Source organism: Indicator indicator, unplaced genomic scaffold, assembly GCF_027791375.1.
Source record: "Indicator indicator isolate 239-I01 unplaced genomic scaffold, UM_Iind_1.1 iindUn_scaffold_60, whole genome shotgun sequence".
NCBI lineage: Eukaryota > Metazoa > Chordata > Aves > Piciformes > Indicatoridae > Indicator > Indicator indicator.
This window is the reverse complement of record NW_026539191.1, coordinates 205,850-231,224: the sequence shown is the minus strand read 5'-3', so window position 1 is coordinate 231,224 and position 25,375 is coordinate 205,850. Positions and strand designations below refer to the sequence as shown.

General features: G+C 41.9%; 1 protein-coding gene across 2 annotated transcripts in view; it reads right to left on the bottom strand.

Annotated features, from left to right (window-relative positions):
* FOXN3 (forkhead box N3) overlaps window positions 1–23,412 on the bottom strand; it is a 121,173-nt gene extending 97,761 nt beyond the window's left edge. For both annotated transcript variants that reach the window (XM_054398494.1, XM_054398495.1), the window contains exon 1: window positions 22,870–23,412. In XM_054398494.1, coding sequence (XP_054254469.1) covers window positions 22,870–23,412 — 543 coding nt within the window. The remainder of the gene's footprint in view (window positions 1–22,869) is intronic.
* Between the last annotated feature and the right edge of the window lie 1,963 nt (window positions 23,413–25,375).

Here is a 25,375-nt window from a genome sequence, read left to right as displayed (position 1 = left end):
CAGGACCCTGGCTGGACACAAAGTCACTCAGAAGAGGAATAGGGAAAATGGGTGTAGCATTGAGTAGGGATACATGGACAGCTGAGCAGGAACACTGGCTGACACAGCCCCAAGAAGACCAGGAAGGCCATGCAGACAAGATCAGAGATGTCAAGATGGTGGGCACCAACACAGGTTCAGAGGCTGGAAAGACAGGAACCAAAACAACTGCACCTGAGCAATATCATAGCTCTGCACAGGCACCCAGGCTAGGCCGGCAAAGTGAGAATTACATTGAACTCTCTTAAGGACCCTGCTACTTCAAACAAGTTAACAAAGCCAAGCCAACAGAGATGAGTGGGCATGGCTACACTTTCCTGAACTGAGTGTCAAGAATATGAATTTGGAATATGGCAACTACTCTGGATGAAGTGCTGTAGATGTACACTATCTTTGAGAAATACACCATACTGTCTACAGGCGTCCTTTAGGAACTATAAAAGCAAACCGAAAAAAACCAGAATTTTTCCATTACTAAAAAAAAAAAAAAAAAAAAAGGCATTTCCAACTAGCATCTGCAGTCCTAAGCTATCAAATTTTGAATTCACACCACTGTGGCTTCTCAGTCGCTGCCTAGCTCAGTGGGAGTCATTGCAGTCTTTAATACAGGACCTGCAAATAATGCTGAGAACACCTTCTGCAGTGATGAGGAACATTTTTGGTGTCACTAATCACCTTTACTGATCTAACGTTTGCTCTCATGGATGAAACCTCTATTGTTATGACAAATGACCTCTTTGCTAGTAATAGTGGAAGGATTACTGGGTATCAAAGGTTCTTACTCTAAAGAAATATTTATCCCAAGCTCATTGTGCCCAATTACCCTGAATCAGCAGGCTTGAAGCAAGCTCTTCACATAGATTTGCCACCAGGTTTCTCCATGAGAATGCCATACAGCTTATACAGGTGTCCAAGAATGCCATCCATGCATTCTTCAACAGAACACTTCAACAGAAGTGTTTCTATAGAATTAAAAACAATTGGATGATAGAAATACCCATGCCACCACAGAACTGAAAAGCAGTTTGAGTTAACTATAGCCTAGACCGGAATCTGAAAAGTAATTGGGTTAGACCAGAAATAGATTTCTGTGCATAAGGTGGAAGCATGAATATTTCTCAGCCTCTACATCTGCACCACATCTAATTGAGATGGCACAAAGTCATTGGCTTCCTGTTCACAAGCACTGTATCTCTGGAACCACTGCTGATGGTTCACACCTGCACATGAAATCTCTGGGATGGTGAGGGCTGATAAGCAGCAAGGACCCATACAGGCTGCTCTCAGTAGAACCAGCATGACAGAAATATCTACCCATGACAGGAGCATGGTATTTCATTTACCACCTAACACTGCAGCCACCCAAAACACAGAGCGATTCTGGGAACTTTCATTAAGACACATCTCTGGTTGGTCCCCAGGGACAGCAAACGTCAATAATTCCTTCTAAACACCTCATCTTATCAAAAGATCTACTTCATCAGAAAACTGAGGAATTTTTTTGAAGAGATGGAGAGTCAGGAAAACGGGAAGTAAAACACTTTTCAAGTGGCACCTCATGACACCTTGCCCTCTGCCCTGAAACATGCTAAGAGGAACACAATAATCACTCCAAAATGTACCTCAGGAGAGAATGACTTGTTTAAGTAGCTTTTTTGCACTACACAGAAACACCTGTCAAATGACTTGAAAACCATCCTGCAATACCACAGATTACACATCCTTCATCAAAGACGCTGCTACTCCTTCAGGTTTCCAAATGCTGTGCAGGCACTATGGGAAACAAGTGGTTCATGATTACAAAAATCACTAGTGTTAGAAAATGCAAGTCTACTTGATGCTGCGTTGAATGAGCACTACAACAGCAAGTGCAGAGAGACTTTTCAACATCCAACGAGAACATATGCAACCAGGAACACTACTCAAAGGAGAGCTCTGTGCTATTATTAGCAGTCAAGGATGCCAAGACGAATGTGGCTTGCTTTTCAGTTTAGCTACCAAACTCTCATTATTTAAGATTAAGATGACAATGTTAGTCTGCTGGTGTGTTGAAAACTCAGTTGGTTATGTTTATTCATCAGTATTTCAAGTCAGCAAGACAGACATAATGTTACTTGCTCTGTTCATCTACACTGTTTTTTCAGTTTAAAATAGCTTTTATAAGTGGTCCCTCTTTAACAACTATGGACCCTGCAGACAGGGCTAGTGGACTCACTAGTTACCTGTTTTTAAAACAAATTAAGTAATTTGCAGAAAGACACAGACCACTGGAATCATCTGAGGTCAGCTAGGGGTTGTTTGTTTGTTTAAATTAAGACAACTGCTAATAAATTCATGAAGAAAGAAACAAAGCCATTGCCAATAACTGCTATTATTATAAAACACATTCCTTAGACCCACTATAATCTCCCATAAAAATTACATGCAGATAAAGAGTAGATTTTCTTCATTATCTTCCAACATTTCTGGCACTAACCAGTGAAATTCTATACAGCTGGTTTAAAGAATTGCACTAAGATGTTAACAGTAGTTTTAATTACAGTAACAACTGTATGGCAAGCATTTAATTTTCAGAAACCCTCACCACAAAATCCCCCTTACCTATGAACTCACAAACTTCCCCTGCCCTTCTGAGGAAGTTTGGCAATGTTATGTGACAGCTTGATACTAAGAAGAAACTGAAGTACTATCTGCATGCAGCATAACATGATCCTCACATACGTCTCCTGCATGTTTTCAGCTCTTTTTTCTAGTAAACTTGCAGTCACAGCTCAGCTCATGCACAAGCTGAAAAAGAACTCTGACCAGCTAAAACACAATTACATGACTATAAATACATGCTCAGTCAATGCATGAACTTTTAAAAAGTTTGATGGCTGGGGTACAGTCTTCCACCCAAATAAACCAACTGCATCAAGAAATCACCAGCTTTTCTCAAGAAAACAAAAAGTTGGGACTTTAAACATCTTAATTTGCTCCAAAGTAAAAACATCCATTAGGTCAAATTACACAAGTCCAAGTCTCTGCTTTCATGCTTATCTCTCAGTATTTTAGTTCACTTGCTCAATGAGCTATCCTAGACACCAACACAGCCATCAATCTTCTAAACCTCTTGTTTGCCTTTGGGAACGTGGCTTTTTTCTGCCCCAAGTAAAGTAGGGGCATGGTAATTACAAAATGGGCACCATCTTTCCAACTGGAGGGCTGTGTAAGTAAGTAACTTCACTGAGAAGGAGAATCCTAAAATCAAAATGGAAGGGACCCCTGGAGATGATCTAGTCCAACCCCCCTACTAATGCAGGTTTGCCTAAATGAGGTCACACAGAAACACACACAGGAAGACTTCGAAAGTCTCCAGAGAAGGAGACTGCACAACCTCTCTGGACAGCTGTTCCATGACTCTGGCACCCCTGAAGTAAAGAAGTTTCTCCTTAAGTTCAAAAGAAACCTGCTGTGTTCTAGTTTGTACCCACTGCCCCTTGTTCTATCACTGGCCACCACTGAGAAAAGCCCAGCCCTACCCTCATGACTTCCACCCTTTAGATATTTATATGCATTTGTGAGACCCCTTTCAGTCTTTTCCAGGCTAGAGAGTCCCAGGTCTCTCATAAGAGATGCTCCAGTCCCCTAATTATCCCCATGGGCCTTCACTGGACTCTCTCCAATGGTTCCATGTCTCTCCTGAACCGGGGAGCCTAGAACTGTACACAATAGTCCACGTGTGGCCTCACCATGGAGAGCAGAGGAGGGGGAGAACACTGGTTACACTCTTCTTAGTTTACCCCAGAATAGTGTTGGCCTTCTTGGCCATGAGGGCATGTTGTGGGCTCATGGTTGAATCTGTCCACCACATCCTTCTCTGCACAGCTCCTTTACAACAGGTCAACCCCTAACCTGTACTGATGCAAGGTGTTATTCCTCCCCAGGTGCAGAACTCTACACTTGCTCTTGTTGAATTTCTTGAGGTTCACCTCTGTCCAACTCTCCATACAGCGCATCCAGCTCTTGCTGAATGGCAGCATAGCCTTCCGGTGTGTCAGCTACTCCTCCCAGTTTGAGTCATGAGCAAACTTGCTGAGAGCACACTCTGCTCCTTCATCCAGGTCACTGATGAAGATGGTGAACAAGACCAGACCCAATACTGACCACAGGAGAGCACCACTAGCCACAGGCCTCCAACTAGACCCTGCACTGTTGTTCACAACCCTTTGCACTCTGTCATTCAACCAGTTCTCAATCCACCTCACTGCCCCCTCATCTAACCCATACTTCTTAAGCTTACCTATGAGGATGTTATGGAAGACAGGGTCAAAAGCCTTGCCAAAGTCGAGGCAGACAACATCCACATTGTTCTTCCCTTATCTACACAGATGCTTACACCATTCTAGAACACTACTGGATTGGTCAAGCATGATTTCCCCTTTGTGAATCCATGCTAACTATTCTTGCTAAATCTTCTACATTATCTGCATGTATGATTATAGTGGAAAAGACTACTTAGTTTCAAAATGGAAGTAAATCAAAAACCCCAAACCAAATGGGAAGCCAAGGATGCAAATAAACAATGCTAAATAATATCTAATAATTAGGCTGTAATCAAGAAGCCAGAGCAGTGCTGTGAAGTAACAGCTGGAGAAAAGGAAAGCCTGCAGTAATCTAGCCAAAAAACACCAACTATTTCACAGGCAAGATGCAGTCCAAGATCCTGCAGCACCAAGAAAGTGCTTCTGAAATGCACAGTGTTCAGTGGTCTTCAAGTGTTAAAGCATTTCAAGTCTCACCATCACAAGACATTAGAAAATTTCTTCATAGCTTTGGACTTTTATGTGCTTTTATGTGAAGAGCCCTGCTCCCTTCAGCAGTGTCTTTAAAGGTGGGCTGCCATGCAAAATCCATAGAGTGCCCCATAAGCAGAGGCACAGGCACAGGCCTTGTCTACCTCACAGAAGCAGACCAAAGAAATAGTGGTTACCATCTCAAGGCAATGGCTGAGAGACAGCACCGGAGTAACTGTGGACAGTTTGGTTTTTACACAAATGAAGGCATTCATGGACTTCTAAGCATTTTTTTACCTCTGCACTCCCTCTCATGAGTACAGAGAAGCCACAAATGCCTTCTAGTGCAAGACCTAGACACTCAGCAAGCCTGTGTTGCTGCCAAGGATTACCAACCCAAGGTATGCCTCCAGACCGCAGGCTCCTGATCCCACAAGGGGCACATTACAACTGGGTCCAGAATGATTCTCTATCATTATTTCAGTCATGGTGACCCACTGCCAGATATCACCGTAGGCATAGCTGGCCCACTCCTTCAACGCATTAGCACTTGTAGGTACATTAGTACAGGTAATCTCACTCAATATTATTGCCTATGGCTGGCAGTAGATCTGCTACACATCAGCTTTCCACTGCCCTCATCATAAAATGATTCCTTCAACAGGCTCAGGAATTGTTGCATTATGTCACTCAACTCCAAGAGCCATATTTAGCCTGTTTATATGCAAACCACCCTAATAAAGCTATTAGGCTGCCATATGGAAATCCTGCAAGCAAATGAAGAAAGTGCTGTCATTAGCTACTCTTAAACAATGCCTGGCTCCTATGTAAAGTAGTACTATGCTATTTCATGCTAGCATGCCTAGCAACCTCAGATCTTCCTCAAAGCCTCCCCAGGCTAGATGGAGGTTCAGGTGCTGAAGAAGACAGGCTGTGACACTGCTAGGGAGGAACAAAGTGTAAGATCAAACAGACATAGGGGAAGACTGGGTTGGGAAGGCAAGAAAGCCCAGAAGACAAGCCTGTCAGCATGACAGCCCGTCACATGGCATAGCTGAGGGAGATTAGGCAGCAAGTAGCATTAATAATGCTGTTTAAGTCTATAGAATTTCTGTGTATACATGGAAAGCCTAATTATCCTTACTCTATTGAAAACAAAATTTAGGAGACACAGAAACAGAAGAATAAAAAAAGAATCTAAGTCAAGGCTCAAGGTTACCTATAAAGTCAAAGGCAAAAAGGAAAAAAATCCTGACACTCCAGACCATGCTACATTCATGGTAGAGGGACACCCACTGGTCATCAGATACTAGTATATTAATAATTTAATTAGCCAGTGAGTGGATTTCCAGGGAAAAGGGTTAACAGCTAGTATAGACAGGTGGGAGGAAGTAGATTGCACTAAATCCATTAGCAGTGACTAATAAAAATAGAAATAAAGAATGCCTGACAAAACATAATGAATTTGCATCATTTCCCCCATAACTGTTTATTTAATGTAGTGTTTTTCCTGGCATTGGTTTGCACACCGAATTGACAGGGAAAACAAGGCAGGTGGATAAATGGTTTGAGAGGATGCCTGGATGTGGAGTGTCCCTGAGCTCTTTAAGGAAACAAAGCTGTACTCCACCCTGAGCCCTGCTCAGCAGCCTCAACAAACACCTGTCACCTGCAGCAGGCAGACAGTGAAGAAAACCCATCTATCACATACACTTTTATCTGCACATCTGTCAACATACAAATATCTATTTCTGTCATTTACATACACATACTCTATCTCTACAGTAAGTTGAGAGATACTTGGTCTTTCCTATAATTTCTCTTTCCCTCTCCTCTTTCTCATGGTTCCTCAGAAAGCAGAACAAAACAACCCCCATGCTGCAAACATCCCCCCAAACAAGGCAACTTCTTGACTGCATTTGAAGCTTTCACCTTGTTCACACAGCACAATGTTGCTTCAACAACCCAAATGTCACAAGTCCAAACCTCACTTACACCAAAAAACCTGGGACTTCACCATAACTCAGTATCTCTTCGAGTAGCCTACAGCAATCCTCCTTCCTCCCAAATGCCAGGTAATGTCACAAGGCTCTGGAGAAACATCTCCTAAATTAGTCAGGAAGAACAACGGTTCTGCAATGAAGGCAAACCAGGGCAAGACCAGTTTAGCTCCAAGAGTGAACCACCATCCTGTGCAGATCAAACTCCAGTCACTCCACCAACTTGCCCCTCATCTTAAGACACAGATCATCCTGGTGAGACTAAAGTGGCAGCACCTGTGGGAGAGGGCTTTCCTCACCTTATGGGATTTGGCACCTTGTTTTCATTGTAATACAAAGCAAGCAAGAAATCCCATTAAAGAGCTACAACATTTGAGATCTACACAGGGTCAGACAGAGAGTAGAAAGCCCCTGCCATGCCTAGCTGTGCAGGAAGAGTACCACTTCCTTCAGCACTAACCTCTTGCTGTGTTTTCTGGCAAGCCAGCCATAAAAAACCTTCCCTTCAAAGGCAGAAACACACCCCAATTGCCGCAGAGCCTTCCAGCACAGGGAAGATTTGACCTCAATGCTGCAAGGCAGAGATGCAGAGTTGGGTGCTAAGCTGCCTTCCTGCCTCCACCAACTACACTGCATGTCACTATAAAAGCACCCTCTCCCAATCCCAACTCTAACTTTCAGCTTCTCCAGCAGCTACCCTGCAGCCCACCGGTGCAAAAGCACACAAAGACTCTTCTTGCTCCAGCTGGTGAGATGCCCCAGCCCACCAGTGGCAGGAGACAGACAGGGCTATGGCACTACCACAACCACAAACAGGAGACACTATGACATGAGGCTTAAGCACAGTGGGTTCTCCCACCCTTCCTGCATAGGCAGCAAGCACAGTCCTCTTTCCCTCCCTGCAGGTGTATGGCACCTGACATATGAGCCTGAGCTGAGTCCCATGGAAGCATCCTACCACAAAGGTCAGGGAGGGAGAAGTAGATGAGAAATTGTCCTCCTCAGCAGAAGGATGCAGTGGCAGGAAGAGAAGGAAACCTATGGTGCTGAGTCTCATCAAATTCATCCTCAAGGTGAAGATAAAAGGAATAATATGGGCACTTCTCATTGTGAGATTAATTAATTTGGATGTACTTACATTTCCTCCCATTTTTACTTAAGTTCACTATAAAGGCACAGGCTTGTAAAAATAGCAAGAAGATGAACTTGCTTAGCCTTCAAAGTTTTACTCACAGCAAGATTTGTTAAAACTGTAAGAAGATTCCCTTTAATATTTTTTCCATGCAGCATCTCAAAAATAGAATTGACAGTTTAAGGGTTTTTTTTGTTGTTGTTGCCTTAGGTTTTTTAGATGCCTGCATTTATACAAGCATGGTTGTGTGGCTTGCAGTTGCTAAAATGCTGAAGACAGTAGATGCAACAAAGCTAGCATGGGGACCTTTTGCAGCATGAGCCACTCAATCAAGTACATTGTAGAGCAGATAATTAATACTGCGTTTCAGCTTCCCTGAGCACCTCCACCAGTAAAACAGATTTGAAACTGTGCAGACAGATTATCAAATATGGCAAAGTTATTACTTTAGAGAATTAAAATATTGACTCACTGGTGTGCGTGGATTAAAAGTAAAACAGCTATTTAAATCTAGATCTTTTTCCTACAGCTTGGCAAAAGTAGGATTCACAGGTTTATTCATGTTACTTCCCAGGCAGACTAGTTCTGCGTTAGCAGAGCATTAATCGAAGTCTAGATACTTAAAGATCCTGACTCAATATAGATTCTTCCTCTGTTCAAACTCCACTTCATTTTTCCAGACGCAATTCCAAATTCCAAAATGATTTTGCTATTCCATACAAAAAGCAAAGGAAAAGCAGGTGTTCTCAAATTCACAGAAGAGAATCAAAAGGCATGTGACAGAGGCAGCAGCAGAGAGCCAGCCTGCTAACTCCTTGAAAGAAACCCAAGAGAAACAGAAATGTCACTCTCCAGGGCGCTCTTTTGGCTAAGCTGGTAGCAAACAGGATGTGAGCATCAGTCGCTGTGTACAGAGGTTATTCAGAATAGCAAGTTCAGGCACAGCCCTCCTCTTTTAGCCGTTAAGGAAAGAGTGGGAGGAAATGGGGAGGGGGGAAGGGGAAGCTTTCAACCCACACACTGCAGCCCTGCCTGCTTGGGTTTTCCCTGGTCTCTTTTTAACCGAACTACCTCACAAGCAGTTATTCTCAAATGTAATGTTCACAGGCAGCCCCCATGTAAGAGGGCTGCAGGGGAAGCCTGCGTGTGTTTTGAGCGTGCTGTACTGGAGAAGTGACAGGCTCCTTGGGAAAACGAGATGGTGCAAAATCTCAGCAGTACCAGCATCCTAAGAGGGATTGGGGCACTTGTGGATGCTGTGACAGAATGGAGTAATTACTGCTTGCCTTGAACAGGAGTACATGAAGGAAGACATAGAGTTTGGCACACGGGAGAGGAAAAGGAGAAGAAAACATTGTTTGATGGAGCCTAGAAACCGCTAGGAATTAGTAAAGTAGTATCAGCTTCTATGTTCTCCCACTCCTTGGCGTTTACTAGCAAGCTATTACTCATTCTGACCATTATATACAAAAAGGCTGATGATCAATATTGCACAAGGGTGATTAGTGCTCAGTGATTAAACATCACTGTTTGAATTTATCTTACTCAACATGCTTGAAGTGGAAGAAAACAGGGAGAAAACATGTTTGAGCAGACTCCAGTACTGAAAATTGACAACTTGCAGAACACCAGTTGTTGAAATTGTGAAGAGTTCGGAAGTAACAATGAAGAGAAGATGTATAGATATTCTCAGAGGGACAGAAAATTGTTTTCCTCCAAATTATTCACAATCAAGTATGCTTTTGAACAGATCTACCACCAAAAGGAAAAGAAAATTTCATTTAAGGATACCAAAGCAAGGCTATTTTGATAACACAGGTATCATGCAAACAGGCCTGCTGTGACCTGAGTCACTGCTCCAGGTCTCCTGTGATCTTTTTCTCTTATCAGTTTCACACAGGAAGCCTTCATATTTGACACACCAAAAATAGCAGATGGTTTACAAATTAAAACCTTGCTTCAAAAAGACCTGCAACAGTTTTCTTTTTCAAAATGCAGATGTACTTTCAGCATAGTGCAACAAGGATTTAAAGTACCTGTCCCTGCCACATGTTCCTCAGAGACATTTATGAATGATTTGATTTCTAGCTGATGCAAGTAAGAAAAGAGAGAACTAAGGGGGAACATACACAAAAAAGCAATAGGAAATTAATACCTGAAAGTGAAAAGCAACCAAAAATAATGTGTACACTCTCTTACAGAGAAAAATAAGTAGCCAGAAAATGAGGTCCAAACTGCTGAAGACCCTTCTCAAAACTGATGATGAAAAACTTAAAAGACAGCAGAGATCTTACCTTTCAGAGCTGCATAATGTACTAAATCCTGCTGAAAAACAGTAACCAGCCCTTGTACATGCCACTAGTGTGAAAATTCACCATCACCTGCCCCACAAAAGGAAACTAGATATACCATCTCCAAATTGCCAGCCCATGGAAAAGAGCTGGCATCCTCCAAAGGGTCCTTCTTTTCTTCATAGTTGCACCCTGTGACAACAAATGTTGACATCTGTACTGCACAGTAGAGGATTTCTGTAATTGATGTGTTTTCCTTGCAAAAGACTCTGCAGGGAAATACTAAACACCAAAAGAGTTTGAAAGAAACTTGGTAAGATTGCAGCTTCTTTTGTAACCCCCAGAATCTGACTTTAATATTGCAAAGTCATAGAATTGTTAGCATATTGGGATGCTAGGTGCTACTACTAGAAAGCCATGAGATAATACAAAACCATGGGGTGAAGGGGAACACAAACCAAAATGTTTCAAACTGTCTTCACTTCTGCAGAAAAGCCTGCAAAGAACTTAAAGGCTCTAAAACAAGGTGTACAACCACTCCCCCATAATTTTAAAAGACAATATGATTTTTAAGCCAATTTCATAACTTCTAAGGCCCAAGTCTCTCTGTAATTAACCCCTCCCTCCATATCCATCCTATTATTACACACGTCCCTGTAGATGCTAACGTTACTTCGTTCAACTTAAAAGCCACACAACACAAACACAGAGAATTTATTTGGGCAATTACAAAATTCCCTCCTTTTGCAAACAAAAGCCTGTTTCTGTACACAGCATGAAAAGACAGAGGCTACACATGGCATGGACTGAAAAGCATGACTTAAAACAGCTCTGGAACCATTTTATAGTTTTGCCTGATGACAAACAACAGGAATAAACAGTCAAAAGAGGAAAAAACTAAGCTTACTGATGAAGCAAATTATTCCTCTTTTTAATGAATGTCTAGATTAAAGATTCAGAGTGCAAATCCAACAGGTTTGTGTACCCTGTTCTATAAATTATGAGAAAAATCAATCAAAATTGATGTGGCACAGAAGTGGATAATACTACCATAATTAAGATATGGCCTCTTGTCCCATTAGCTCAAGCCTAAGCAAATGCATTTTTGGCATACTAGACACTGGAGAGTAAGTGGGATTCAAGTGCTGGTGAAGAAGCAGATGGCAATTAGCAGAAGTGGTTAGTTCATAAGCATGTTTACTTTAAAACTAAAATAATGCAAGTGTTTTAGCTAGGGGGCAGGACATTTTCCTATTTATTTTTCCTAGTCAGCAGAAAAAACATGATGAGAAAGCAAACATCTCTCCTACAATTTCAATGCTACAAATTAAAATCAAAGTTTTCTAAATGAAAATTTTGTGTTTCTTCTTAAACAATAATGACAGAAAAACTTGTCTCTTAATGGAAAGGGTCATAATTACATTTCTGCTTTTCCAAATTCAGTATTACTCAGCTCTAAAAGCCATCCAAATGACACATCCAAGTGGGCTTTTGCTAAGCCAGGAACAAGGAACTTTATTCCTCAGAGCAAAAGCAGCGTTGTCCAAAAAACAGTGATTTCTTCCAGGTGTTTTAGCAAAATCTGAAAGAAAAATAATTAGCCAGCATGGAGGTGTTTGCCTAAATTTTAGTGCTGGTGTGTTTTGGAGAGAAAACAATAGATTGGTCAGCTTAGTTAAACTCTTAAAGAGTGATCTGTTTAGACTAATTGGTAACCGGTTGTGGCAACAGAACACGTCTGTCCTAAGAAAATTTCAAGGAGATGTACTACTAGGACAGGGTTTTGTTCTAGCACAGAGATTCAAGTAGATAGAAAGCTTTATGTAACAACCCAAACTCATACTACCTTGCTCCCATTTTACCCTAAAAACGTTCAGATGATTTAAAAACCAGTATGACTATGCAATGCTTTTAATACATAAAATGTACTTGTAAACACATACATGTAGATAGAGATACAAAAATAAAGTAAAAAAAGGAGGTGCAGCCTGAACAATAAAATCACATTTGTCTCAACGGCTGGGAGCTAGCACTGTACTGAGTCTTCTGTACAATTTGTCTTCATGACAGTTCCCACCCTCTTTCTCTGCCACACAGCCGAAAGTCTAGAAAGTATTAGAACTTGACATAAAATTCTAAAAAGCGAATCTACTCTGCTTTACAACAGTAAGGTTTGTATATTTGACCCTAAGCACCAAGGAATGAGGTAAAAGAGAGAAAATCCAAGTAACTTAGTACAGTGAGGTACCTACGTAAAAATAAGTATGTTAATTGCCAAAACAGGAAAGGTCTTTTGGACAAGTTCACCTGACTGCATCAAAACAAACCACACAATGCCAAAAGCACCAGCATTTGATTCCCAGCCACTGTGGCCACATCCTGACTCCTTCACTTCCCACCTTTCCCAACTAAAGACTGAAAACCTGTATTTCCCATGTACACCATGCACTTCTTCCAGCATGAGCCTGCACTATTTAGATTGGATAGTAGGAAGCAAAACAAAAGGGTTGTCAAGCATTGGAAAAGGTTGCCCAGAGAAGTAGTTAAGTCCCGATCCCTGGCAATATTTAGCATAGATGCGGTGCTGAGGGACATGGGTTAGGGGAGGACTTCGCAATATTTGGTTAACGGTTCCAACCTAAATGATTCTATGACTTGCTCCTGAGTCGTAAGGTACTTCAAGAAGGACAGAATTATGTTAAGAATCATATCATTATTTCCAGTTAAATTTATACATAAATATAATCTCTAAGGGGGCTTCTGCAGAACTAAATATCTTTTGACACATGAGCTCTGCATCATTTTCTCTCAAAGTCTAATTGTAGCTCCATCTGAGCCAGCAGCATGCAGTTCTTCAAGCTGTCAGACATTCCTCTCCAAAAGTCTTCAAAGAGCTCCCAGGAGCAGTGAGGATCTTTGAAAGCACAGTGCTTCTGTGCTATCCTAGAGCTGAATAAGGCTGCATGCAGACAGCCAGTGCAAGTCAGTGGTACTAAGGAGAATCTTACAAATACAGCTTTTACCACATGGCAAGGTTGCTGTTCATAAAGATGAACCATGAAAGAATGATTTAGTTTTCCCCAACAACTTAAAGAAAACAGATCTAATTGCAAAACTGCTGTGTTCATTACATTCTGTATCACTTAACCTTAACACTGATGTTTACCCACATAATTTAAAACTAGAGCATTTCTTGACCAATTTCCCTATTTTCACTGGAACACACATAACCTAAGGAGAGGTGTGTTCCCACTCATCACCCCAAAGGGTAAGAAAAAAAAGATAAAATATGTAAAAGAAAGCTTGTGATAAGCTATCCAAGTACCTAACCCTAATCTTTCATTAACACCCACAGTCCACAATAGTTGTTTGTCTCAGTGAGTACCCTTCCACAGTAGGCTCTCATGAACACAGCTCTGGAGAGGAACCTGATTTTCTGCTCCTGGCTTGAATGTGAATTCAGCATTCAACTAGCTCCTCTTATTCAAAATTCCATCAGTATGTTTCTGCTCCACATACTGTCACAGACACTTTTCCATGCCCTTCCCCGAAGCACGTTTACTCCTCTGCTTATGAACAGTTGTCTTTCAGAAAGATACACTGGCCTTTCAAAATCTTGATACTACTCAGCTAGTGGTAAATTGCTACCACTCACCACTGCAACAAAACACAGCAATTCAACATGCCACAGACAGTGTCTTCGTATCTTAAGTCACTGGCTGAGGGCAGCAATTTGGTTTCTTTTCTACTGTAGCAAGGGAAAATTCAATCACATTTCAGATCCTTGGAAGGAGTCCTCCCACAAATTCCTGCAACATTTAGCAGAACAAATTTTTCATAACACCCAGAACAGAATTTGAAGAACACAACTAACAAATTAAAATATACTGTCTCCAAAATTACTCTTATAATTGAGTAAGATCCAGAGACATTATTTACTGCTATTTCCACAGCTCTCAGGCCCAGTTCTGCTGTTGTTTACTCAAGAGTAAATCAAATGCAGCTCTTCTGAAATCAGGAGTCCAAACTGGTAGAAGAACAGAAGAAAGCAAGCAAGTGACATCCAAGACCAAGAAAGGCCAGTAGTGACCTGCCAAAAATTCAGGAGGGAAGAAAAAAAAAGAAAAGCCAATGTAGGAAGGTCACTTCACTTCTTCCTCTCTACTGTTGCTTATCTTACTTATTATTGAGTCTGGCATCACTTACAGCTGTAAGAAATTTAAGACTTCGTGGATGCTAGTTGAGTTGCCAAGAAGTAGATAAATCTTGTCAGCATTTGGACTGCTATAAATGTGATTATTCTCCAGAAAAGATAACCACAGTTTTATTGCCACTGCAGTAATCTGTACTAAATTACCAGACACCACAGCAGTGATGAGCATGGTGCGGGTATCTCAACTACAGAGCATCTCAGTAGCTCCATCCACTTCATCAGTAAGATCTGAAGGCAGGCTTAGAGGAATCATGGACACAATGGCATGGCAGAGCTAAGGCACTCTGCACTCCCTCAAGTAATTAAAAGTGAGAATGGCTGTGAACTTCAGTCCTGGACACTAATTTTTCTGAAAGGAAAAACATCTCAGGAAGCTCTCACTAAAAGCAGCACAGCTGAGGAAAGTGTCCCTTGTCCTCCTCATCTGTGTCCCAGGTGAGGTAGATTGTCGAGCTGTGAGTATCCCAGAAGTCATCCACACTACTTCTGTGCTTGAATACTTCCAAACCAGGGAAAACAGATACAGGAATTAAATTAGAAAAACCAATACACAAGACTGATGCAAGCATTCAAGCAGACATACAGATTTCCTTTCTATCTTTAAAGACATCAGAGTGCAAGCATCAAGGAGAGGGACTCGTAAGTGCACCTGAATGAACTGTCTTATTGCTACTTGCCAGTTAAGCACTGCCAGACAAACCATTTTGGCATCTCCTCTCATCAATGTTAGGAAGCAAAACTGAACAGTTTTGTCCTTGAGAACAAACTTAAATGCTAAATCATAACAAGCCAGTCGCTACTACTGAAAAAAAAAATCAAAATCTCCTTATCCTTAAACTACTTAGCAACAAACTGATTTAAACCAGAAATACCAGAAAACCAACCAGATTCACATGCATCTCATTAAAGCAAACTGTTCTCCTAGAAGACAGGAGACTTAACATATACTTGTCCAAAATACCAGGTTATAAATCAAAAGATAAAAGCAAATACCTATAGAGAGAAATCGCTATTAGCTTAAGAAACACATCTAAGCACACAGCAGTCTTTCCCTAGATGCTTACAGAGCAAAACTTAACCAGAGGCAGCCACAGGGGGTTTATTTAAGCAAACCTGTATTCATGAGACTGTGTCACAACATACTGCTTTGTTATAGCTATGTGCTGTGCTTGTACCACCACCTCATCTAGAAATGGTCTGCCCAGTCTTGAAATTTCAACAGAACTCAATTACTTCTACAGGCTAAGCCATCACTGACCAACACACAAACACCTACAAACTGAATTTTAAAAAGTGCCACAATGGGTTCCTTTTCCCTAAGGATTCCAACTTATGCTGCCCTTGACCATTTATTTGTTTTAACTAGATTTATGATGAAGACACAGCAGTTAGGTGAAAGCAACACAGAAGAAGCAGGTCTGAGCAGACTGGCAATTGTTTCTCAGACCCCACTGGGTCAGTCATTCCAATCCCTTTACCAGGAACCAGAGATGCTGCAGGAATGAGCCAACGTTGCTGCCTGGGTCAGCAAGTGGGACACAGCAACTGCCTGAAACAAGCAAGAAAAGGAAGCTTCTCCAGCATCCAATAGGCTACTTCAGGCTGCGTGAAGAGTATTTTCAACTGCTCAGTTTTTTAAATGTTTTTCTCACAAGATCTTCACCCAAGAAAGGAAGCCACACTGCACAATTTAATATTTGTTTCAGCCCATGTACAACATTTCACTTCCCTTTTAGGAAAGGAAGGAGGAAGTCTAAGGGAAAAATATTTTGTAATGGAAATGGATTCTTTGATGCTTTGTTGAAGAGCAGAAGTGCAAGACAGAAGAGTGAGTGCTTGGCCAGACCAGTAAGCCCAGTTCACCTCCGACGTTCATCCACAACTGGAGGTAGCACAGCTGCCATGGCATGCATGGTGCTCAGTGACATGTCTTGCTTACTGCTATGGGGGTTTCATGACGACCCCCTGCTTTCGTCAGCGGGCACGTAAAGTGCTCCTGTGTACATATGTACTCCAGCCCCATCATCAGCGAGGCCTCCTATGCTCAAACCAAAGCACCGCCCAGGGATCCATGCTTCATTTGCTGGCAGGGACAACAGCAGTTCATTAGCTCTCCAATAATCAGGAAGAAACCTAGGTGGTGATGGGGACATAAAGACAGCTGCATAGAAAAGCCTGACAACTGACATTACAAATATCCTTCCCTCTTTGTAATAGCCTTTCAGAGGATCTACACCACCACTCCACTCAGAGCCAATATTAAGACTTGTGGGCAACAAAAAGAAACCAGCCTTGCAAAGCTGAGAAAACATGCACCCATATGGGCACAAACACCTCGCAGGTTTCTGAGAATTGTTTCACCCACGTTGTATGGGCCCAGTCTAGCACCAAGCACACATCTGACTGAACACACAAGCAGTGCCACTGATTTAACCATAGCCTGTTCTTGAAGGTAAAAGTATCTTCCCTTCACCATCTTCTGCTGCTGCCAGGTCACCTCACAGCTGGCTGAAAGCCATGGGCATGGTTTCATGCCAAATTAAACACACCTGAGCCCATGACCCGTGCTGACACTGGTGCTTGGCTGACCATGGTGATGATAAGCTAAGCAGGGAGATGAAAATGAATTCAACTACATTCACTCACTGAAAAATAAACCAAATTAAAGTAAACACAAATAGTTTTCAGCCTGCTCATCATGTGGTGACACATACGCCAGTATGAGCTTGAGAGGGGCTGGCAATACAGCCAGTTCAATCCCCCATCAAAAGCAACAGGCAGCCAGGTTGGGCAGGGACCATGCCTGGTGGTGGTAGGCCAAACTTTGATCACTTTAAATCAGATGAAAAACCCCACCAAGAGCTGCTAACACAGGACACTTGAACAACTATGTTTCTAGAGGAAAACCAAAAGAAAGGTCTCCAGCAGAAGAAAGTCTCTGACTGTATTTCAACTTCTCATTTCATCCTAACCTTTACCTTGTAGTTGTGACCACCTAACCCCAATGGCTAAAGAGTGGCTTACTCCAGGCTTTCCTGTCTGGGCTCTTTCAGTGCTGCTTAAGAGATTTTGTATCACCTTTGCTGTGGAGCACAGACATCATCAGTTACTCTAGTTTGTTTAACCTAAGTAGTCAATCCCCCTTGGTAGGTTAATAGCCTGTCAATGTGCAGGGCACCTGCCCACAGGCTATCTTAACCAAGAGCAAGACAACATAAATTCCTGAAATTTAATGTTCAGAGGACTCCTGGATATTGCCATCGTGACTTAAAAAGAAATGACGATGCTTTGTAGAGCTTTAAACCAGTTAATACAGGCAGACTTCACTGCAAAGAGTAAGCTCTCATGCAAACTCAGCCAGCTGGAAGCCAGTGAAATGGAAGTGTGCTTTTTTTTCCCCACACACAGCTTTAAGAAATCTATTATTTATTCTGTATAAGTCTTGGGTTTCCACTTCAAAAACAAAACTGAAAGGGTTCAAGAAAAACTCTCCATAAACTGTCTGATATCTGGAAACTCCACATTACAGCCTATGTCTAGAGACTTTTATGATTGCTCTGGAATGAGATTAATTTCATTTCTCTACCAATTAAAGATGAAAAATTCTCATGCTAGCGAGCTTCGTAGTATGACAGACTGGAGTGTAAGAAAATGGATTTCAAGTTAAACTAGAAGTATTTCAGCTTAAAACCACAACATCTTCTTTTAACAATTTGGGAAATTAACAGTTGGACAAGTGTATTTAGGACAGTATTTTATTAATGGACTCAACATCATCTGAAACTTTTAACATGAATCTGAAGGTTTGTTATGCTGTGGGTTTGTCTGGTTTGTTGGTTTGTTGTTTGTTTTACACTTTAGCTTCACCAGATGCTGTAAATGCAGTGACATTTTGATGCTTCTGTTATTTGGGTCAGTCTAGGTGATAACAATATTAAAAATGGAGGAGGTAATTTCTGTCCTCAAGAGTGCCAACCATCTTCCACAGATCTTCTTGAATACTAATGTTAAAAAAAGGAGGACAAGATCCCTGGTCCCTTGCCTTTGTGTATAAGCCAAGAACAAGCAGGTTCCTTTTCCTCTCACTTTCTGCAGGGTTTTACCTATTGCAAGCCCAGACATTGTCACATTAGAGGAAAGATGCTGGCAGGGGGGACTAGTGAAAATTCTCCTGTGCACAGAGTTCCCCACAGCTCTTGTCTGATGCCCTGGCAGAGCACTCAGTAGAGTCAATGCCTTAGATAAGGACAAGTTGGTTGTCAGCTCTTGCAGCGCCCAAGGACCATTCGGGAGTCCTCAGATCTCAGAGCTTGCTCCAGACGGAGGAGGAGCCTGGCTGGATCCCCATGACCCAGTTATGGACCATGTACTTCTAAGAATAACTTCTATATCAAGCAAGGAGAATTTTCTTCTCCTATCTCCATTAACGTATTCCTTTTTTTATTAAGATTTTTACTAAGATGTCCCTCAGAAAGAGTGCCAAACAACCCTTTAAGAGACCTTAATTTCTTCAGCATGCAGGCAGCCAGGAGCACGTGTGCATTTCCCTATCTCAGACAATACAGTACAGACACAAAGAGGAACTGTCTTGATAGGATGGATGCCTGAAGAAGCACAGACTGGGGAAAAGATGACAAAACAGTGCAAACAAGCATGGGATAAGAGCCCCAACCTTTATAACCGTGGGCTGTTCACAGAAACAAAAAAAAAAAAATGCAAAGAAGCCAATGAGGTTAAACATCCGTTCCCCTCTTTTGATAGCAATGATTGAGAAAGTTTGCATTCATAAAAGGCACAGACATACCACATGCCCTGGAAATACAACCCTACCAGCCTCTGTTCAAAGCAGAAATCCCTACAAGAATAAAACAGATATTTGAGAGAGGAAAAAAAATAGGGTTTGTAACAAAAATTTTTGACAGACCCTTAGCTAGAGCAGCACTAGTGGGCACAGCTATAATTACAGCAAACCTACATAATGTGTCTGAACTAGCTTAGCCCTTTCCCTGCAAGCAGAGGAGCTGCCACATCAGTAACTCCGTTGCTAGGGCAACTGCTTACTTTCCATATCAACTGCAAACTTGTTGCTATGGAGACACATATACAAGAAAAATTCCTCTCTATAGCCAAGGACCAGATGGTAGGGAAGTCAGGGTAGTCATGGGCTAACAGGCTGCACTAAATGGGACACACACTAGAGGACATTTAGATCTGTACATTCACAATAGGATTAATCTGAATGACTGAATTCACAGGTCTGGCAGTATAAACAAAGCCAGGGAACTCCTCATCTACTTCCCATCATGTGATACTTCATACTCTGGCCAACTATTATTAAACTGCTGAGCTCAACGCAAAGAGGTTTGTACAATCAAGCACTCAGCATTTTTCCTTCTTCAGCCTGGCTCTCGGTCTCCACCCAGCCTCATCGGGAAGTTTCATGAATAGTCACTCTGTCAGACTGCCAGGTAAGCCTGATGGCACTGCAGATGAAATGGAATAGCAGCAACACATAAACAAATCGAAGAAGAAAAATGTCTTTTCCTGGCATTCCACACTAGACCTAAAAGCACCAGGACAGGGCAAGTCAAAAACAAAGTGTTGCAGCCTGTAAGTCTTTTGCCCGCTACTCCCCACCTCTGTTACAAGGATCTCACATCAGGAAATACAAGCATTTGTATGCAGGCAGAAAAAGCTGCATGCTATTAAAGACATATTTAGCAACATGAATATAAATTTGTGGAACCTAAGACTGAGAAAAATACTATGCAGAGGGAACAAAAAAAATTAAGTGTTCAGCAGAACTTTTTTTTAGATAAACAATTACTGAAAGGCTACACAAACACTGGAGAGCATAACTTGAGAGGAAAAGCATCTAGCTTTTCAGTGTGTCAATGCATATCAACTGGCAAATGCCTGCAATTCGAGCACTGATTAACTCCTTCTCCCCAAACTGTACACATTTCAGAGCCTATCTTGTTAGCATTTTATAACATGCAAATTGCTAAATGCTTTTTTTTTCCACATAAAAGCATTAAGACAGGCAGACTTTAAACCTGTAATTTACAGAATCTGGCTGCAAAGGAGAAGTAGCATGAAATGATTCCTTATACAAGAGAGTCCCATCTCCCCCTGTACCAAACCCCAGCCCAAAACTAGAGAATCCTTTACACACCTTCCCTCCAAACAGCAGAGATGCTTGCTGCAAGGTACTCAAATCAACACCAAGTGTGCATGTGCGCACACAAGGGCTTATTTTCACAGCCAGCAGCTGACGCTCACTGCTTTCCAAGTTCACAATTAGCTTTCAAGCACCTGATCCAGCAACTATTGACTGTGCACCAGTTCTGTGCTCAGGACCCTGTCTGCCACAGCCATCGGCCAGGACATGAGAAAAACCCAGCAGAGGATGTAAACAACCTGCCCTTGGCACATTTTACATTTGAGATTCTCACCTCATTCACCTTAATGCCAGCTACCTGCAGTTATTAGAATTTCCTCCATCTCCTGGAGATGCTTTCTCAGAACCTAGGAATTTCTAAGAATGAATAAAACCCCACCTTGTTATTCATACAGGCAAGGTCTTCCACCCCACTTTGTAGTCTGGCTATGTAACCATGGCTCTAATCACAAATTCGAGGCATAGGTGACTAGTCATGCATTGTGCTCTGCCACTTCCCTGTAGAACAGCAGCACATTGTGGTATTGTTCATATGAGCTCAGCAGACTGTCAGATATCTGACAGATAGACATGAAGACAAGTTCCTTACAGGAAGGAAGCTGTAATCTAAACAGTCAACTTGTAAACAGAGGAAGAAGGACCAGAAACACCAATGGCAATGATAAACATATGCCTTGTCAGTTACAATATTTGTTTTTTTTTTTTTTACATGTACTGTGTGAAGGTTTCTTATGGCCAGGTTTCTTATGATCCTGGGACAGGATCATAAAAGTCTGATGTGGCACTTGTTATTATAGCCTCATTTCCAAACAGGAATTTAAGACTGGTTTACACAAAAATAGATCTGGTTCAGGAATGCTTTTTTTTAAGCTCACATACATTCTTTTACAGCAAACCAATGGATAAAAAAACCCCAACATATAACATGTGATCAGCAACACACAGACAGTGGATTCCAGGGAATAGCATCTTGATTTTTTTAAGAGAAAAGTGCTGATGATTTAAAAAACGATAGAAAATAAAGTTAAGTAATCTAAACATGAAAAGTTGCTAGTTTAGAGCAATGTATTTCTAGAGTTACTTGAGCTCCTATTCCACAGCACTTAAGAGTTGAATCGCACACAAAACAGGGAGAACAGCACCACCAACAGAAGTCTAGTTTCAGGCTAACCAGTAACAAGACAATCACAGCATTTACTTCACTGAAATACAAAAGTTGCATGCATCTACTGTTTCTGCCAGGAGAAAGTGTCCACTTTCTGATGTTCAGCCATTTTTAAGACAAACGATCAGTGATGTGATTTTACTTGCTATTTATTTCACTGTGAGAAAGCCTGTGAAATTAATCTGCAAGCTGGTATTTTTATCAATATACTCAGACTTTGCCAAAGATTAATCCAGGGCACTTTCTTGAGATGGTCCCCTTTGGAAACTGATACCTGCCCCTAGGCAGGCCAAGGTAGTAGAAGGCTACTAAGTGAAGGACTGCCTCCATTGTTCAGCTTGCTTTGGCATACCCTTGCACACAGCCTCTTCCTGCAAACACCGCTGAGTATTCAGCAATGAAACCAGGAGGTAACAGAGATCCAAGGGCAAAAATGTGCTCCCCAGTCTTCTGCCACTGCACCAGTCTCAGAGGCTACAGAAGCCCCAGGGAAAGAAGGACTGAAATTTTGGTGAATGGTAACTTCCACTTTTCATGCCAGACTACCTGCTCTCTTTGAAGAATTTCTGAAAAAAACTGCCTGAAATGGAATAAAGCTTCATCACTGAATTTCAGAACTAATTCTGTTCAGCGAAAGAAAAAGTTATTTTCAAATTACAGCACAGACCAAGGAAAAGCGACTCTTACGTAAGGCATACCGTTTCACTATACATCTGTATAAGCCAAGAACAGCAAGCAGCCTATTTATAACATGATTACATTCATCTAGTATAGCTGGAAACCATTACCACAGCATGATAACTAAAAACAATATTTAACCACTATGCATGACGACACCAGCTGGGGGGAGAAGAAAAAACACACACATTGAGCACTTTCTTATAGATGTCTAGACAATGAATTTAATAAAATCCGAATGAGCCATGCTAAAGAAACACTGCCTCTCTGACTTTAATGAACTACGTTATCAGGGACAGCATTGCATACGCTGCATTTCACTTTTATGGACACATTCTGGGATTAGAGGGTGAGTATTTTCAGAGTCAGATAGGTTTCTACACTTCCAAACTTACCTGACTCCTGTCTTTGTCCACTTTCTTAAAACACTTATTCAACGACAGATTATGTCTCACAGAATTTTTCCATCCAGTGGGTGCATTTGCAAAATACGGAAAGTGTTCCAAGATCCAGTTGTATATATCCTTTACAGGCAGTCTTTTGGTTGGCGAGTCCTCGATGGCCATAAATATGAGGCAGCTAAAGGAATACGGAGGTTTGCAGTTGGGGTTCTGCTTGGCATCATAGGGCACGTCAGAGTGGGCAGGAGACGGCGGCGTGTCATCACCAATGTCCTGAACGGGGCTAACACTCCTTAACACTGAGTCCCCAAAGCTTTTCAGCAAGTTCTTGCTCTCATGTAACCAGTTCAAATTAGTTAGTTCTTCATCTTCCATGGCCCCTTTATCTAATCTGATGGCAGGCAAAGAGAAATCTAGGTCCTCATCATCATGAAGTGCCTTTGATAAATCACTATCTTGATAACATTGGCTCAGTCCACTGGGAACGCTGATTCCTGAGCCCTCCGGCTTCTTACTTGGAGGCATGACTGGACCCATTTAGACAGCAACTCCTAGGAGAGTGAATCCAAAGAAAGGGGAGAAAGCAACAAAGAAAAAAGTTAGCTCATAAAAATACACTGCATAACATTTCAACAGCTTCTCCCTAACTGGTCACTAGGTCTTTTGCCATGTATATTAGAAATGACACACGTAAACACTCATCTACAGCTGCTGAAATCTAAAGTGTGGGCAAGGGAAGAAATTTCAGTCGATGGAATAAGAAAATAATCCAAATACACCTTGGTTCTGTGTGCACAGGAAGCTTCACACAAAGGAAATCCTAGAGATATGTCCCTTTAATAATGAATATGGGTATCAAATCATTCAATACTTGATTATATTACTTTAATAAGCATATGAACTAAAAATAAATAAATTAATAAAGGGGCTTAGGCCAGTTGCTTCAGATTAAGTTCAGCTGTTTCCCTTTTGAGCAGAATACAACAGCACTGTGATTAAAGTCATTCTAGCTAAAGGCTGAGAGGCCAATCTGACTATAGTCACATCTGTAAAAAACCTCAGGAATGACAGCAGAACTTCAAAAACAGCAAGGGTGAGAGAAGTGAAGAAGGAAAGCAATGCACGGTAGTTTTGGGACCAGGGCCAAGGCACAAGGAAACAAATGCCAGAGGAATACAGCACTTTAAAGATGTATGTAAACAGATGATCATAATGTAAACTCAATGGTATTTCAAACATGGTAGAAAACCGTCAGAAAGGCTGCTGTGATGCTCGACAGTGGCGTAAGAGATGTGGAGATGCTGATGATACTGCACTAGCAGGTCTTGAGTGGGGGAGGGGGACACCTGCAAGGGGTAATATTTGGGAGGGACCTGAGCCTCTCAGAAGCTGAGTGAAGTTGGGCACCTGCCTAACTCAAGGGAAACTGACAGGAACCCAATGATTCTACTTCAGAAGCAGAAGAGGGGCTCCTTAGCTTCTCCATGCAGTGAAACTGCCAAGATTTAGGTCTGGAGATGTGAAGAGCAATGAAACAAACATTTTAAGAGTGAATAACAAAATTTAAAACCAAAAAGCCTCCTGCAAAAATGATTCCCTGTATCCAAAATGTATCCTCAGCAGCTTCCAGAAGACATACAATCACATAGTCAATGCAATAAATAAAGGGCCAAAAATCTGCAAATAAAACCAAAATGAACCACCCATCTACAGGAAAAAAAAAAAAAACTACCTGACTATTCTGTGGAAGAGAAATTATGTACTTAATATTAGTTGTTATAAAACGGCAGAAATGAAAAAGTAAAGTTTCTCAGGCCTTTTCTAGAAGCACTTTATACAAAAGTAGCTAAAGAAACATACAGAACTTTATGCATAAAAGCCCAATAATACACAATCGCCCAAGAAGCTCAGCAAACGTGTGGTTTTACACAAGTATCTGGAGGAGATAAAAATACCGAGGCAGGTATAAACACCAAGAGACCAAACTTATGTAGGTCCCACTTCCTAGCTTTCAAAACAACGTCCAGTACAGCCAGAAGGTAAACACGAGTATCGCTGGCGTCTAGGGGCACTGGCACCAGTAGTGCCTATGCTATGCCGCACGCTCAACTTTGACTCCAAATGGAAGTTATGTCCCATGAGCTTTTAAACAGGAAAATTATATGATGGCTGACAGTAAAGTAATTTAATTGCACTGTTGCTATGACAACATGCTGCTCTCTTTCTGTTTAATTTGCTTATTTGCCAGTATCCTCCCAAAGGGCCATACCATACCATCTCTTTTTCCTTCCTTTCTTTTTTTTCCCCCTCTCCAGACGGCGGTCCTCACGGGTGCCGAGGGTGACCGGGCAGCCGCGGCCCTGCCGAGCCCCCTCGGGCCGGCCACCGGCGTCTGCAGGACGGCCCGGCAGAGCCCGGACGGAGTCGTTCCCAGCATGGCCGCCGCGGGCGGGCGAGGCACCCAGAGCCGCCCCCAGCGGCAGCGGGGCCCGGCCGTGCC